A 15,978-nucleotide genomic window follows, 5' to 3' on the forward strand; every position below is an offset into this window, starting at 1 on the left:
TAATGATTAATGATGTTGAGCATTCTTTCATGTGTTTGTTGGCAGTCTGTATATCTTCTTTGGAGAAATGTCTATTTAGGTCTTCTGCCCATTTTTGGATTGGGTTGTTTGTTTTTTTGTTATTGAGCTGCATGAGCTGCTTGTATATTTTGGAAATTAATCCTCTGTCATCTATGCAGTTTTCATCTGTGTTTAAACAACAGTTTCAATTTGAGTAGGGTAAGCCTCCTTACAAGCCTCTATGTCACCACAGAGCCAACAAGAAATGTTTGGCAACAAGTGCACTGACCTGGAAAAACCTCCTACTTTTATTTATGTGAAAGATAATGTTTAAAGTCTGTCTGAATTGTTTCTTATAATTTTAATATCTGAATATTTATTGTAGTAAATGAGTTAAGAGAGTTTTTTTTTCTACATGTATTTTCATTCTACTATGATTAGGATGAGTGGATGAAAGGGCTCAGTCTTTGCCCTAATGATTTAAAATTTTTTACAACCTCGGAAATTATTAACCTACAGCTTTAATATACATAACTCTGTTTTAAAAGCATTCCACATAGAGTAACAGTAACCTCCTGTAGTACTTTGTATAATATATAAGAAGTACAGAGGTATCTACACTATATCTATATATCTATTCTATAATATTCTTTGACAGGAATGTCAAAACCAGAGCTGGAAATTTAATGGATTTTAGAACCACCCAAACTGTAAAATTGGAGTAAAATAATTCCAAATGTGACTTCTAGTTAAATTTAATGAACATTTGCGAACCTGTTCTATGCACAGCACCGTGCTAGGCTCCACAGGGATAGCTGTCAATAAGGATTTCACTCTAAAATCTGCACATACTCATTTGCAGCAACATGGATGGATCTAGAGATTGTTATACTGAGTAAAGTAAGTCAGACAGAGAAAGAGAAATATATGATATCCCTTATATGCAGAGCCTAAAAAGAAATGATACAAATGAAGTCATTCACAAGACAGAAACAGACTCACAGACTTAGAGATCAAACTTACGGTTACCAGAGGGGAAGGGGGGGGGAAGGGATAGTTAGGGAGTTTGCGTTAGACATGTACACACTGCTAAATTTAAGATGGATAACCAACAAGGACCTACTGTAGAGCACAGGGAACTCTGCTTAATGTTATGTGGCAGCCTGGATGGGAGGGGAGTTTCGGGGAGAATGGATACATGTATATGTATGGCTGAGTGGCTTTGCTGTGCACAGGAAACTATCACAACTCTATAATGGGCTATACCCCAATATAAAATATAAAGTTAAAAAAAATCTGGGCATATTGATGCAAAGAGAGGTGAACGGCCGACCTAGATGAGCACCAGAGAAGTCGGGCCGAAGCCAGGACCTCCCTGCTGGTAAGGCCGGAGGGGTGGAGAGGCTCTGGAAAGTGGGCGCTAGGTTCCAAACACTGCCCGGAGGCTCACCGCCCCCCCCCCCCACTAATTCCGGGGGCACTGCCCAGGACGGGAGAAGGGTGAAAGGAGCAGAGTGTACACTCGCACCGCTCTCGTTCTTCTGTGGGTGGTCAGTCCGGGCTGCAGGCCTTGCTGGGGGCTAGGGTAGGAGCGAAGTGGCGGCAAAAATCCCACCACCAGACGCCGCAAGAGGGATGTTCTGCGGGCAGTTTCCCTCTTTGGGCTATCTGTAGCTGTCTACTAGGCCAGGGGAGGGCGGTAGGACAAAAGAAAATCCGCTCCCTTCCTGGGAGTCAGCCCTGGGTCAGGTGCGGGAGCCGGCGCTGCTGCTGGCTCGGCGTTGTAGCTACGGATGCCACTAGGCTGGGGAGTCGGATTCTGGGAACGGGATCAGCCGTTAGAGCTAGCGATCCCAGCCGTTAGCTGGGCTCCTGGCAAGGGTCGTCAACACGCCCGGAGCAATCCCGAGTCCCGCATCCCACAATCCCCAGGCCAGCTGCGGCGCTGCTCCCCTGAGTGCGGACTGCCTGCGGCTCACCGGCTGAGAGCGCGGGCCGGGAGTCTTGACAGCTGCCCACGCGCCTGGGCGGGGCTCTAGCAGATTGCTTTAAAGATCTGCGCGGCCAGCCCCGCCCCTCGCGCGCTGCGATTGGCTCCAGCTGGGGCGGCGTTGGCCCGATAGAGGCAGGGAGGGCGGGGCTGCGCGCGTGAGGCCCGTGGCTCTCTGCGGTGCCCGCAGCTGGGGAGCCAGTGGCGGCAGAGCGCGGGTGGTTGGGCCTGCGGGGCCGGCGGGCACGCGCCTGCGCGGCCGCCGAGGTCCCTGGGGGAAGTAGGGGAGCTGCTGACGCCGGCCTGCACGCGCCTCCCGGCGGCGGGCGGCGCGCGCAAGGGCGGGGGTGGTGCGTGCGTGTGTGTGGTGTGCGTGTGTGTGTGTGTGTGTGTGTGTGTGTGTGTGTGTAGCTCTGGCGCGGAGCGCCAGCCACTAGTCCCCGGGTGCGAATCCCCCACCGTCCTCCACACCCTCCCTCCGTCCCCCCCTCCTTCCCTTCCACCCTCCCGCGGCCCCACGGCCGCAAGCAGAGCGAGAGCCCGGAGAAGCAGGTGTGGGCAGCGGGCGGGGTCGCACGAGACAAAAGGGGCGCGGGGGTCAGCCCGCCATGGCCTCCCGGGGCCTGGGGGGCCTGGGCGGGAACCGCGGCGGGGGCGGCGGCGGCGGCAGGAAGAGCCTGAGCGCCCGCAACGCCGCGGTGGAGAGGAGGAACCTGATCACGGTGTGCAGGTACGGAGCGGCCCGCCGCTTGGGAGAGAAGAGGGGGGCCGCCGGCGCCGCGGGCTCAGGGTTGGGGCGAGCGCGAGTCCCTGGGGGTCCCGGAGATAACGGGCTGTAGCCCCGGCCGCTACCGCGCCGGGTGTGTCCCCACCGCAGAGCGTCCAGAGGGGGGCCGGTCTGGGTACCGCCAAGGCCCCGGACTTTCCATCAATTTCAGTGCTGGGAGCAGCTGAGGGTAGGGCTTGGGGCGGGGCTGGGGGAGGATTTGTTTCGAATGTGCAATCTAGTGCCTGAGTAAAAGAGGAGGGCAGGGAAAAAGAGCTCTTTCATTTAGTGCGCGTTAAGCTGTTGGGCAGCTTTTAGTAAAGTAATCTTTACTGTGATTGTTTACTGTATTGCCTCAGAATCGGAGTGCGTTTTGTTTGTGTTTTGGCTTGTTTACATATATATTGTCCTTTCGTGCCACAAATATTAAGTGCCTACTACATGCTAGCTAAGTGTGTGTGTGTGTGTGTGTGTGTGTGTATCTCCGTCCGTGTCCTCTCCACTCTAAATTGCAGTGTTAGTGCTGTTTCTGCAGTTGAAAGCAAGAGTGGGACTGTCGAGGATACCTAGTCAGTGATTTATTTCAAGATCTGCCTTTCTTTAGTTGTTTTCTAACTGTAATTGTAGTATTCCCTTACTTTAGAAAATGTAGAAACATAAGAGGCGTAATGACTTTCAGCCAGCCCAGTATTCAGAAATAACTAACTTTTAACATGCTGACATTTTCTTTAAGTCTTGTTTCTGGGTATTAAAAAAAATTGAAGTCCTAAGCATTCATTCCTTAGGAACTTCTTTAAACCATTAAGTTGCTGTAAAATTACGTTGTTCCATCAAATCCCTCTTCATCAGCTGTGGAAAATCCTGTAAGATGAGAAAATGATGAGACCTTTTCCTCCTTTGCAACTTATATCTGTATTTTTTTCTTTTCCTTGTGTAAATAATGTCTAGCATCTTAAGCAGAATATAGGTATTTATACGAGGACTATATTCAATAACTTTCAAATATATATTCAAACTTTCAAAATAACAAGTGATTTTTTTGTTTTTTTAACCTTAAACTATTACAGCTGTTGCCCATCTAGCAGGAAGACCTGCCTTACTTATATGGCACTTGGAGTTATAAACAGTAAAATATTAATATGGAATCTGTTGAATTTACCATTTGTGCTGTCTAGCATGCAACCTTTGGAGGAAGATAGGTTGTATGAAATTTTTTTTACATCTAAGCAAATTTCTAAAAATTAGGTAAATAGAACAGTAAGCAAGGCTGATTTTCTTACCTTTACAGGTATTAAAAAGAACTATTTTTTAAAAAGAGGACGTTTTCAAGCAGACCCCAACATATACACTGATTCTTGGGGTGATGTATTTCATAAAGGCTCCATAAGTGTTAAGCTTCACAGGGCAGCGAGCATGTCTGCTTTTTGCTCAGTTTTCTTTTTTCTTTCATTCTTCCTACCATAGCATCTGACACTCAGTAAATATTTATTGTATGAGTAAATCCAGTGGAGGGTAACAGTTTTTGTTTTGGGGAGTTTTGTTTTGTAGTAGTGGCAGCTGAAGTGATTTTGAGTGTTTGCAGCACGGTGTTAATTAACCAAATGTTTCAACCTAAAACTTTAAACACCTGGGCTGACATACATTGCTCTGAATCAGTGTGGCCATCTTTGGAATGGTGGATGTTGAAGATTTGGGGTAAAACACAGTACATGGGAAGAGGTTTTATGCTCCACTCATTTTTTAAGACAGAATAAAAACAGATGAGAAAAAAAAATCAGTGGAGGGTACTATTCCCTTTGCATCTCCATTTTTGTCACGGCATCAGAGGCAGTTCAGGAGAAGAAAGGGACTTGTACCTCAACCTTATTTAAGATACATGTTAAGTTATGTTTTAAGAAATTTCAGTCACATCACACTGGTTTGTGTGGACTGTTGTCTGGGCTAGCTGTATTTTTGTTACGTTTACTTGCCTAATTCTTGTTCTCTACTCTGAAGTGAGTATAAGTGCTGACTTTAGTTACAGTTTACATGTAAATTTAGTATTGTAGCTAAAATAAATTTCAATTTCTGGCTTAGATTTCAACTTGTGTATTTATTTATGTGGATAATACTACAAACACTGTTCTTTACGTCCAGATAGTTGATGGTGCATATAAATTATTATCCTTGTGTAGTAATGGGATGTATTTGATAGGCTTTGTCTAAAAGCCTTCTATTTTTTGGAAAAAAGTCACTGTAGGCCATTTGGATGTTTTAAGTATCCCCACCTAAATTCAGCAAAATGAGCAAATCAGTATTTATGCATTTCTGTCGGTTTTCACTTTCAGAGTTAACCAAACCCCGGGTATCTCACCCATGTCCCTTAATGAATTTATTTTAAAATTTTTATGTAGCAGATCAGACGTGATTTGGTATTTAAGTTGGGAAGAAGCTGGTTTAGTGGACATATAATTGAGTTCTAAGTTTACTTTGTCATTAATTGTGTGTCCTTTAATAAGCCCATTTTCTAGTTTTCTCATCTGTAAAATAAACTTGGACTAGATCATTGGTAATCTTCAATGATAGCCCTGAAACTAATAATAGTCTTCAAGCAGAATGAGTTTATATTTGGTTTTGAATTTCTCCAAACATGATCAGGGTAATGGTAGACATATGTTTAGTGGTAGCTGGATGAGGCATGTGCATTTTTTTCTGTAAACAAAAACATTTTGAATTGTGCCTTCCGTATTGTGACCCTCTGCTGATATTCTGGAAAAATGGAACAGTATAGAAAGCCAAACCAAACCAAAACAAACTCCCCCCACCCCCTGACTATCATCCTATCATATGTATTAATACTTATAGAGTAATGATTTTCATTACCCCTTAAACAATTTAGGCATACTGTACTCTCAGTTTAGGTTTACAACCTTATTATGTAACTACACAATTTTTTCAGTTTAAAAACGCCTTATATAAGAACAATATTATTACAGTTTAAACTTTGGAAGTGAGTTATTTTGTTAGGTGGGATAGTCAGGAATTGAATTTTGGTTCATTGTGATTGTGTATGTAATTATTTCATCAGTTGTATTTTTTCATGAACATTTATATATTATAGACTAAGAACACATAGTACTTCTCTCAGCAAATAAGTACTCCTTTATCATATTTTTCACAGATTGTGGTGGAGAGAAAGTAGGTCATTTGAGATCTCTAAATGTTCCACACTCAACTCCGAAATATTCATAGACTGACTTTAGTTCTGTGTACCAACTAGTATTTTCCCTGCATATTCGCTACCATTTAGAAAAATTAAATTGTTAAAGTCCTTCAGGATGTTTTTTAACCTTCATTTTTAATCCATAGAAAATCAGGTACTACTCATTTTTTTCTATCATTTTTAAGCTTCATAGGTTATTGAAAAACGTACATATTCCTTTGATTTTAGTTCTGGTGACAAGGAGAATTAAAATATAAATTCTCTTTCTGTGGGTTAACATCAGTTTATGAAAAATAAATTATTAAGATAAACATTTAAATATACATGGATAAATATTTTAAAATAACATTTGTTAAATGTTCAAACCAGTTCTTTAAGAGAAACTCCCCAGACAAAGTCATAAGTTTCCCGTCTTGTGCATGGAAAGGATTGATGAGAGATTGAAAGAGGTAGTATGATGAGCTAAGCACAGTGGAGACCAGTGATGATTTTCAAAATTAAAGTACTTTTAATAACATGTACATAGTTCTTAGTTTTCTATAGGTCAAGATATTATTTCATAACATGAATGTTAATTTAAATAACAGTAGCACCTCATTTTCTCAGTGTTTTTGGGAAATGAGATGCTCATATTTTTCATGTAACTGAGGTTTGAGTTAAAATTCTCCTATCAACTGCAGTGCTTTACTCAGCATTTATTGTGGGGTGCAATCTTCCGTATAACTGAAGCTTATAAATTAAGTGTTCCGATTTAAACTACAATAAAGAATATTTTAAACATTTTGGATGAACTCCTTTTAAAAAAGGATTATGCAGGGACTTCCCTGGTGGCACAGTGGATGAGGCTCCGCGCTCCCAGTGCAGGGGGCCTGGGTTTGATCCCTGGTCAGGGAACTAGATCCCACATGCATGTCACAACTGAGAGTTTGCATGCCACAACTAAGGAGCCAGCGAACTGGACCGAAGGAGCCAGCCTACCGCAACTAAGACCTGGAGCAACCAAATAAATAAATAAACATTAAAAAAAAAAAAGGATTATACATTTCCCTACCTTATTTAAAAAAACTCTACGTAGTATAATATAATCCTTATCAGTGACTTTACTCTGGATCTGTTTCCGTGAATATACCCTGTGTAGTGGTTGCCCTTGAAGACTCTTGAGGCATAGAGCTGTTTGCTACATGGCCTCAGAAGATTGTGTGTTTGGAGTTCTTGGTCTGTTTTTGCATTTACTGTCTCCTCCTACCAAGTTAGCTGTTATTTCTTGCAACTCTGCCTGTTTCTACCAGCTTTTTTCTTTGTGCTTCTCATCCTGACTTGCTCATTATAATTGCTTGTGAACTAGGAAAACAGAGAAGTAAATTTATTTATTTTTTTGTTAAAAAAAAAAAAGTCACTGAGAGGCCTGAGTTCAGTGAGTGAGCTTTAGCACTCTGAACTTCTTAACATTCTGGTTGCTGAATAATCGGGAAAAAAATGATCTATTCCTGTGTTTAAGCAGGGTGGAGGCTTTGCAGATATGTGAAATATTACTGAGTATTATTGGTGGTATAAACCTCTAAATAACTTTAAATTCAGTGACTTACTTTCCTTGTTACTATTGATATTTGCTTGAGAATGCCCTTTTAAGACTGTTCATACCTTGCCTCTCGTGATTATATTTTTGGCTAAAGCTCTTTTAGTCATGCTTTACATAGTAGAACTTTGGGTTGGGACTTTGAGCAACATTACCTGTACTGTATTGCTTCGGAGCAGATTCAGTATCATTTCTAAAGATTCTTAGAGCCCTAGTAGTAGGTTTTCACGATGGAGGTAGGATGATCATCTTACCAGTCGGAGGTAGGCTTCTCAGCATTCACAGAAGGTCATTATCTCTTCCCCTAGCTTAACTGGGTTCATATTCAACTGACAACAGAGAATAGCTCTCCCCTACATGTTTATTAGAGGGTATTATCTTCACTGCTGACTGATAAATGTCAGAAGTCACGTGAGAGATATGATATTGAGGGGGGAGATATGTGAAGCTTATCCACTGTTATATTCAGTCATACAGGTTTATAAAATGTATCTCTGGATCAGTCCAGATCATCAGAGAGCAGTTGAGTATGTAGACTGCATTGCTTTGCTCTCTCCTATCCCAGTTGCTTTTGCCCCTCTTGTGCATTGATAAGATTCCATCAGCCTACATTGAGGGTCAGCAGAAGAAGCAATTACAGAGGATCTTCTTGAAATTGTTGTCAAGAACATTGTTTATTTTGTCAAAAAGTATCTTCTTTTGTGAAGATTTTTATGAGAAATATCTGTCTTTTTTTAGTGCCAAGAATTGTAGCTTTAGGTGGTTGATTTATTTATATCTACTGGGCATGAATGTGTAACTGACAACTTCTCTTTTTCTCATACAGCTATTAGAAGTCTTAGTGTTAAATCTGTGGCCAACCTCTAAAACACGTGTAGAGCATCATAGTGATGTATCAGTATTTAGTCTCATTTCTAGCTACAATTTTTCTGTATGCATATAAGTCAATTTTTATTGACTTATATGCATACAGAAAAGTACACACAGCATAGGTGTATAATGAATTGTTTTTGCAAAGAGAACACAACATTGTAACCAGCACCCAGGTCAAGGAAAAGAGCATTACCCAGAGGAAATGAAATCACTATGTCAGAAAGGTATCTGCACCCGCATGTTCATTGCAGCATTATTTCCAGTAGTCAAGACATGGAAGCAACCTAAGTGTCCATCGATAGATGAATGCATAAAGAAGATGTGGTACATAGATACACAATGGAATATTACTCAGCCATAAAAAAGATGGAAATCCTGCCATTTGCCACAGCATGGATAGACCTTGAGGGCGGTATGCTAAGTGAAGTAAGTCAGAGAAGGACAAATACTGTATGATCTCACTTACATGTGGAATCTTAAAAAAAATCATACTCATAGATACAGAGAACAGTTTGGTGGTTGCAAGAGGCAGGGGGTGGAAGGTTAACAGAAGGGTGAAGGTGGTCAAAAGGCACAAACTTCCAGTTTTAAGATAAATAAGTTATGGGAATGTAATAATAATAATAAAAGAGAGTATTACCCAAATCCCCAGAAACCTCTTCCTTGCCTTCTTTCATACTACTCCTATGAAGGGTAACCATTCTCCTAGCTCTCAACACAGTTGTTTAGTTTTGCCTTTTTCTGAATTTGAATGTGTTGGGTCTTTGTCACTGCACGCGGGTTTTCTCTAGTTGTGTTGAGCGGGGGCTACTCTTTGTTGCCTTGCGCGGGCTTCTCATTGCGGTGGCTTCTCTTGTCGCGGAGCATGGGCTCTAGGTGCTCGGGCTTCAGTAGTTGTGGCTCGCGGGCTCTAGAGAGCAGGCTTAGTAGTTGTGGAGCACGGGCTTAGTTGCTCCGCGGCATGTGGGATCTTCCCCCACCAGGGATCGAACCCCTGTCCCCTGCATTGGCAGGTGGATTCTTAAACACTGTGCCACCAGCGAAGTCCATGTACCTTTTTCTATTTAGCTTATTTTGCTCAACATTATGTGTGTGAGAGTCACCCTTTTTGTTGCACGTAACTGTAGTTTGTTAATTTTCATTGCTGTATCTTTTTCCATTGTATGAATATACCGCAGTTTATCCATTCAGCCTAATGGACATTCGAGTTGTTTTCACTTTTTGACTATTACTAATTGAATATTCATGAATATGTATTTTGTTGAATATATGTACATATTTATGTCAGATATATACTTATGAGTGGAGTTCCTGGGTTATATGGCATGCATATGTTCAGCTTCAGTGGATATAACAGTTTTCCAAAGGCATGGTACCAGTCTGCATAGTAGTGAGCAGTGTACAGTTGACCCTTGAACAATGCAGGGGTTAGGGGTGCTGACCCTCAGCGCAGCCAAAAATCTGCATATAACTTTACAGTGGGCCCTTTGTATCGGTAGTTCTGCATTCTCAGATTCTACCAACCGGTGATTGTGTAGTGCTGTATTTATTGAAAAAAAAAATCTGCGTAAAAGTGGACCTGTGCGGTTCAAATCCATGTTGCTCAGTGGTCAACTGTATAAGAATTCCAGTTGCTCTACATGCTCACCAACCCTTGAAATTTTGTATTTCCCTGATGTCTATTAAAGTTAAGCACCTTTCCATAAGTCTGTTGTCCATTTGGAGAGTCTCTTTTGTGAAGTGCCAGTTCAAGTCGTTTATCATCTGGAATATCTGACTTTTTGTTTGTCTGATGTGTAACTCTTCGTACGTTCTATGTGGGTCTTTTGCTGGATATATTTAAGGCAAGCATCTTTTCCCATTTGGTGGCTTGATTTTTCATTCTCTTTGTAGTGTGTTTTTATGAATAGAAGTTCCTAATTGTAAAGTAGTCCATAACTTTCCTTCATGGGTTGCTTATTGTGACCTGGAATTGGCAGTAATGCAAATATTATTCTATTTTCTTCTAAAAGATTTATTGTTTTCCTTTTTTACATTTATATCAACAATCTACCCGTAGTTGATTTAAGTATTTACCCTAGGAAAATCAGTTTGACCTGTTACCATTTATTAAAAAGACCATGCTTTCCCCACTACACTCAAGTGTCACATTTATTGGAAGTCAGGTGACTGTTCTGGACTCCCTCTTGTGTTCTATTAGTCTATTTGTCTGTCCTTGAGCTAATATCATACTGGCTGAAAAACTATAACTTTATAATATATCTTGATGTTTGGCAATGTAAGTTCTTCAGCTTTGTTGTTCAATATTGTCTGTTCTTGGGCTTCGCAAACTAGATTTTAGAATCAGCTTGTCAATTTCCATTAAAAAATCTGCTGGATTTTTATTAAGATTGCACTTAATCTATAAATCAGTTTTTGGAATTGTCATTTTTATGAGACTTAAATGCAATCCATGAATATACTATATCCATCCCTTCATATATTTAACTATTCTGAAATTTTTCTCGAAGATGTTTTGTAGTTTTGAACATATACATATTATATCTCTTTTTAGATTTGTCCTTCCATATTTGATATGTCTGTATTATTATAATAGATCGTTTAAAAACTTTTTTGGGCTTCCCTGGTGGCACCGTGCAGGGCACATGGGTTTGATCCCTGATCCGGGAAGATCCCACATGCCACGGAGCAACTAAGCCCGTGTGCCACAACTACTGAGTCCGCACTCTAGAGCCTGCGTGCCTAGAGCCCTTGCTCTGCAACGAGAGAAGCCACGGCAATGAGAAGCCTGTGCACCGCAACAAAGAGTAGCCTCCGCTTGCTGCAACTAGAGAAAAGCCCCTGCGCAGCAACGAAGACCCAACGCAGCCAAAAATACATAAATAAATTTAAAAAAAAAAACAAACAACCTTTTCATTTTCTTTCTTTTTTGCTGATACATAGACATGGAATTTACCTTTTAAAATACTGGTCTTGTAATCTAGCAATTTTACCAGATTTACTTATTAAATCTAATAGATTTTCTGCAGTTTTTCGTTTGTTTATTTGTTTTAGCATTCTGAGTACATTGTCATGTCTTGTACCTGTTTTATTTCTTCCTGCACTGGCTAGGACCACAGTATTACAGAAAGCATTAATAGTTTTACCTTTAAGTAGGATGTTTGCAGTAGGTTTTTTTTTAGTTCCCTTCTACTTGTAGATTGCTGAGAATTTTTATCATAAGTGGATTCTGAATACTCTGTTAACAAATATTTTTTCTATCAAGATGAACGTATGATTTCTCTCCTTTTTTCTTTTTGTGTAGTGAACTACATTGATTGACTTTTTAATGCTAAACTACCTGGGAATAAAAAAACTGGGTTGTGCTGTATTATCTTTTTTACATATATTTACATTCAATGAGTTGATATTTTATTTGGGATTTTTGCATATTTGTTCATGAAAGTGATTGGTCTGTGATTGTTCTTTCTTATAGTGTCCTTGTCTCGGTTTGTCGTTAAAATTATCTGACCTTACAAAACAAGTTGGGAAATGTTCTTTTGTGTTCTGTAGAAGAATTTGTGTAAGATTAATATTATTTCTTTCTTAAACTTTTGGAAGAATTCACCAGGGAAGAAATCTGAACCGCAAATTGTCTTTGTGGGAAGTCGTTTAGTAACAGATTCAATTTATTTAATAGATACTGAACAATTGAAATTTCCTGTTTCTTCTTTTATCAGTTTCAGCGAGTTCTTCAAGGAATACACCAATTTCATGTATGTTATCAAATTTAAACTTAAAACTTTTCTTAATATCCTCTTAATATCTTTCTATTGTTTAAAAATCTGTAGTCATTTTCCATTTTTCTCTCCTGATATTGGTATTCTCTGTTTTTCCCATGTTTTTTTTTCTTACTCGGAGTATATAAATTTTATTAATATCTTCAGAGAACCAGCCTTTGCCTTTGTTAATTTCCTCTCTTGTATATTTCTTAATTTATTGATTCCTCTTCCTGTCTTTATTTCCTTCCTTCCACTTTTTTTAAAGTTCATTTTCTTTTTCTAATTTGAGATGGGAGTTTAAATCATTGTTTTTCAGCCTTTTTCATCTTTCCGTTCTATGCATTCTAAGACTGCACGTTCCCTTGTTTGACATTGCTTTGAGATAGCAAACAAGATTTAAAATTTGTATCTTCACTATTAATTAGTTTAAAATGTTTTCTACTTTCTGTTGGGATTTCTTTTTTGACTCATGGGTTATTTTAAAAGATATTGTTTAATTTTCAGACAGCTGAGGATTTTCTATTTTTAGTTATTGAATTCTAACTTAATTCCACTGTGCAGAGAATATTCTAAAAGATTTTAAAGTTTTGAATTTTTATTTATGCTTTTATGATGCAACATATGGTTAATTTTGATAAATATTTTATATGCATTTGAAAAGAATATAAACAGCCCTCTGTATCCACTGGTTCCACATCCGCCTATATGGAGGTCCAACTTTAAGGGACTTGAGCATCTGTGGATTTTGGTATCCTCAGGGGTCCTGGAACCAATTCCCCACAGTTATCAAGGGACGACTGTATGGTGTCATTGTTGATTGCATGTATGCCAATTAGGTCTAGTATGTTAATTGTGTTTATATCTTCTGTATCCTTACTACTTGTTTGTGTGCTTAGCCTGATATTAAGAGAGACGTGTTAAAGTCTATCTCTGTGAGTGTAGATTTGTCTTTTTCTCCTCTTAGTTCTGTCATATTTTTTAAAATTTATTTTCTTTATTATTGTTATTATTTTTCTTTGGCTGTGTTGGGTCTTCGTTGTGGCATGCGGGTTTCTCTCTAGTTGCGGCATACGGTTTTTCACTCTTTAGTTGTGGCGCATGGGCTCCAGGGCGCATGGGCTCTGTAATTTGCGGCATGTGGGCTCTCTCGTTGAGGTACACGAGCTCAGTAGTTGTGGTACGTGGGCTTAGTTGCCCCGCGGCATGTGGGATCTTAGTTCCCCACCAGGGATGGAACCTGGGTCCCCTGCCTTGGAAGGTGGATTCTTTGCCAGTGGACCACCAGGGAAGTCCCTGTCATTTTTTTGTTGTTGTTGTAAGTATTTTGTTGCTCGATTACTAGGTGGGTGCAGATTTAAAATTGTGATCTCTTCCTAGTGATTTCATTCCTTTGTTACCATGAAATGTCCTTCTTTATCTCTAATACTGTTCCTACCTTAAAGTCTATTTTTTCCCTGCTATTAACGTAGTTAAAACAGCTTTCTTGTTGTTAGCATTTGTATGATGTACTTTTTCCATTCTTTTTTTCCCCTTAATATTTATTTATTTATATAGGCTGCGCCAGGTCTGCGTTGCAGCATGTTTAGTTGCAGTATGCGGGATCTTTTAGTTGTGGCATGTGGACTTCTTAGGTTGCGGCATGCATTCAGGATCTAGTTCCCAACCAGGGATTCAACCTGGGCCCCCTGCATTGGGAGCGTGGAGTCTTACCCACCGGACCACCAGGGAAGTCTCTACTTTTTCCATTCCTAAATTTCAGTATTTCTGGGTCCTTAAATGTGAAGTGTCTCTTGTAGGCAGGATAGAATTGAATTTTGAATTTTATCTAGTGTTTTATTTAGAGTATTTAGCCCATCTCTATTTAATGTTATTACATTTGGGTTTATGGCTACCATTTTACTATTTATGTTCACTTTTTCTCTCTTCTTGTTTTGTTATATATCAGCATTTTTTATTATTTCATTTATTCCACATAGAGTTTTTCTCTCTATGAACTGTTGGTCATATATTCTTTTCTGTTTTCTATACAGTTGACCCTTGAACAATGTGGGGGTTGCGATGCTGATCCTCCACAAGTCAAAAGTCCACGTGTAACTTTGCAGTCAGACCTCCATACTTGTGATTCTGCAACCACAGATTCACCCAACTGTGGATCATATACTACTGTAGTATGTATTTATGGGAAATAAATGGTCCATGTATAAGTGGACCTCTGGAGTTCAAACCTGTGTTGTTCAAGGGTCAACTATTCATATATTTGGTTTCTATCCTTTGGGCAGTTACCCTTGATTTATTACATATAATGCAAATTTAAATTTTATTGCCTCTCCAGTAGTGTTAGAACCATTTATCCCCGCTCATCCTAAAACATACTTTTAAATAAATATGGCTCTCATTATGCTGTAATCTAATTATCTTTTTGTCTCCTATTAGATTGTGCATTTCTCAAGTCCAGGAATCATAGTTTATTCAGCATCTGTTTTATTCCCAGCATCTAGTATGTAGTGGGCATGTTTATCAAATGAGGTAATTCTCCCTAACTGGTGAAGAATAATAGCAGTGGACATTTCCAAAGTAAGGTTGAAGGTGAATTAAAGAACCATCCTCACTTATTTTTAAACAGTCACCCTAGTGACTAATCTCTAATCATAGTAGAGTTTTAAACATCTAATAGCTTTAGACTCACAGATATAGAGAACAAACTAGTGGTTACCAGTGGGGAGAGAGAAGGGAGGAGGAGGGGCAATATAAGGGCAGGGGATTAAGAGGTACAAACTATTAGGTATAAAATAATCTATAAGGATATATTGTACAACATGGGAGAGATAGCAAATATTTTATAATAACTATAAATAGAATATAACCTTTAAAAACTGAAAACAAATAAAAAGCTTTCAAATTTAAAAAAATCTAATAACTTCAGTAGTAGAATTGTCTATCTAGTTACTAGATAGCTTACCTATGTTAAAATGTATTACTTGAATATTTTCACTTGTCATTGAGTAAAGAAGAATTAGGTTCCAAAGGGATATGTGATCCAAGTGTACAGTGAAAGTATTCTTTATTAAAATGATTTTAATTGGGAGTTATTTCATATAAGAAGTCAAATGAGTTATTTTAAGATGAGAAATTTTCTTGGTTTGAATACTTTGTAATTTTAAATAAATTTTTTAAAATTGTCCTTTTTTTTGAAGATAGTGCTTCAACGTTATTTTTCATGTTGTGCGATCTTGCTCTCATCAGTCTGCTTATATAGCAGGACAAGATGTTAATAATATACTGTCTCAGCCTTAAGGTACCTAGATTAACAATTCTATTTTGAAAGAAATTTTGACAGTAGAGGTGGGGAAAATATTTTAAAATATACTTCTCTCCCTTTTTTTGATTTTTACATTGAGCAAAAGTTTAAAAAATGGTAAACACTGCCAAAATAGACTTTTGAGTTTCACGGTATATATTCCAGATGGTTGGAACTTTTTTATTCTGTGTTTCAATAAAACTTTATCTACAGAAACAGGCAACTGGTTGGTTTTGGCCTGTGGACAGTAGTCTACAGACTGCTGCTAAATGGATCTATGAAAAGTATTATTTTCTCCTTACCAAGGAATTTAAATTATAGAAAAAAATAAAGGGGAAAATACACATGATGGTTGGGAGTTCTTAACTTGCATAAAACTTGAAAAAAGAAGGCAAATTGCTGATTCAAAAAGATTTGGGGGGGGTTCTTTTTTTTAAAATTTAATTTAATTTTATACAGTAGGTTCTTATTAGTTATCCATTTTATACATATCAGTGTATACATGTCAATCC

General features: G+C 39.0%; 1 protein-coding gene across 5 annotated transcripts in view; it reads left to right on the forward strand.

Moving 5' to 3' along the window:
* Positions 1 to 2,583: 2,583 nt before the first annotated feature.
* The window catches only part of RUNDC3B (RUN domain containing 3B), a gene marked incomplete at its 5' end in the record, with an annotated part of 145,899 nt that continues 132,504 nt past the window's right edge, over positions 2,584 to 15,978 (forward strand). For 4 of the 5 annotated variants that reach the window (XM_082846379.1, XM_082846377.1, XM_082846380.1 and 1 more), the window contains one exon: positions 2,599 to 2,720. In XM_082846379.1, the coding sequence (XP_082702505.1) occupies positions 2,599 to 2,720 (122 nt within the window). Of the gene's footprint in view, positions 2,721 to 15,978 lie in introns of all 5 variants that reach the window. The other variant, XM_082846381.1, reaches the window with a different exon arrangement.

The sequence above is a fragment of the Leucopleurus acutus genome, assembly GCF_964270905.1.
Source record: "Leucopleurus acutus genome assembly, chromosome: 9".
In the NCBI taxonomy this organism is placed as follows: Eukaryota; Metazoa; Chordata; class Mammalia; order Artiodactyla; family Delphinidae; genus Leucopleurus; species Leucopleurus acutus.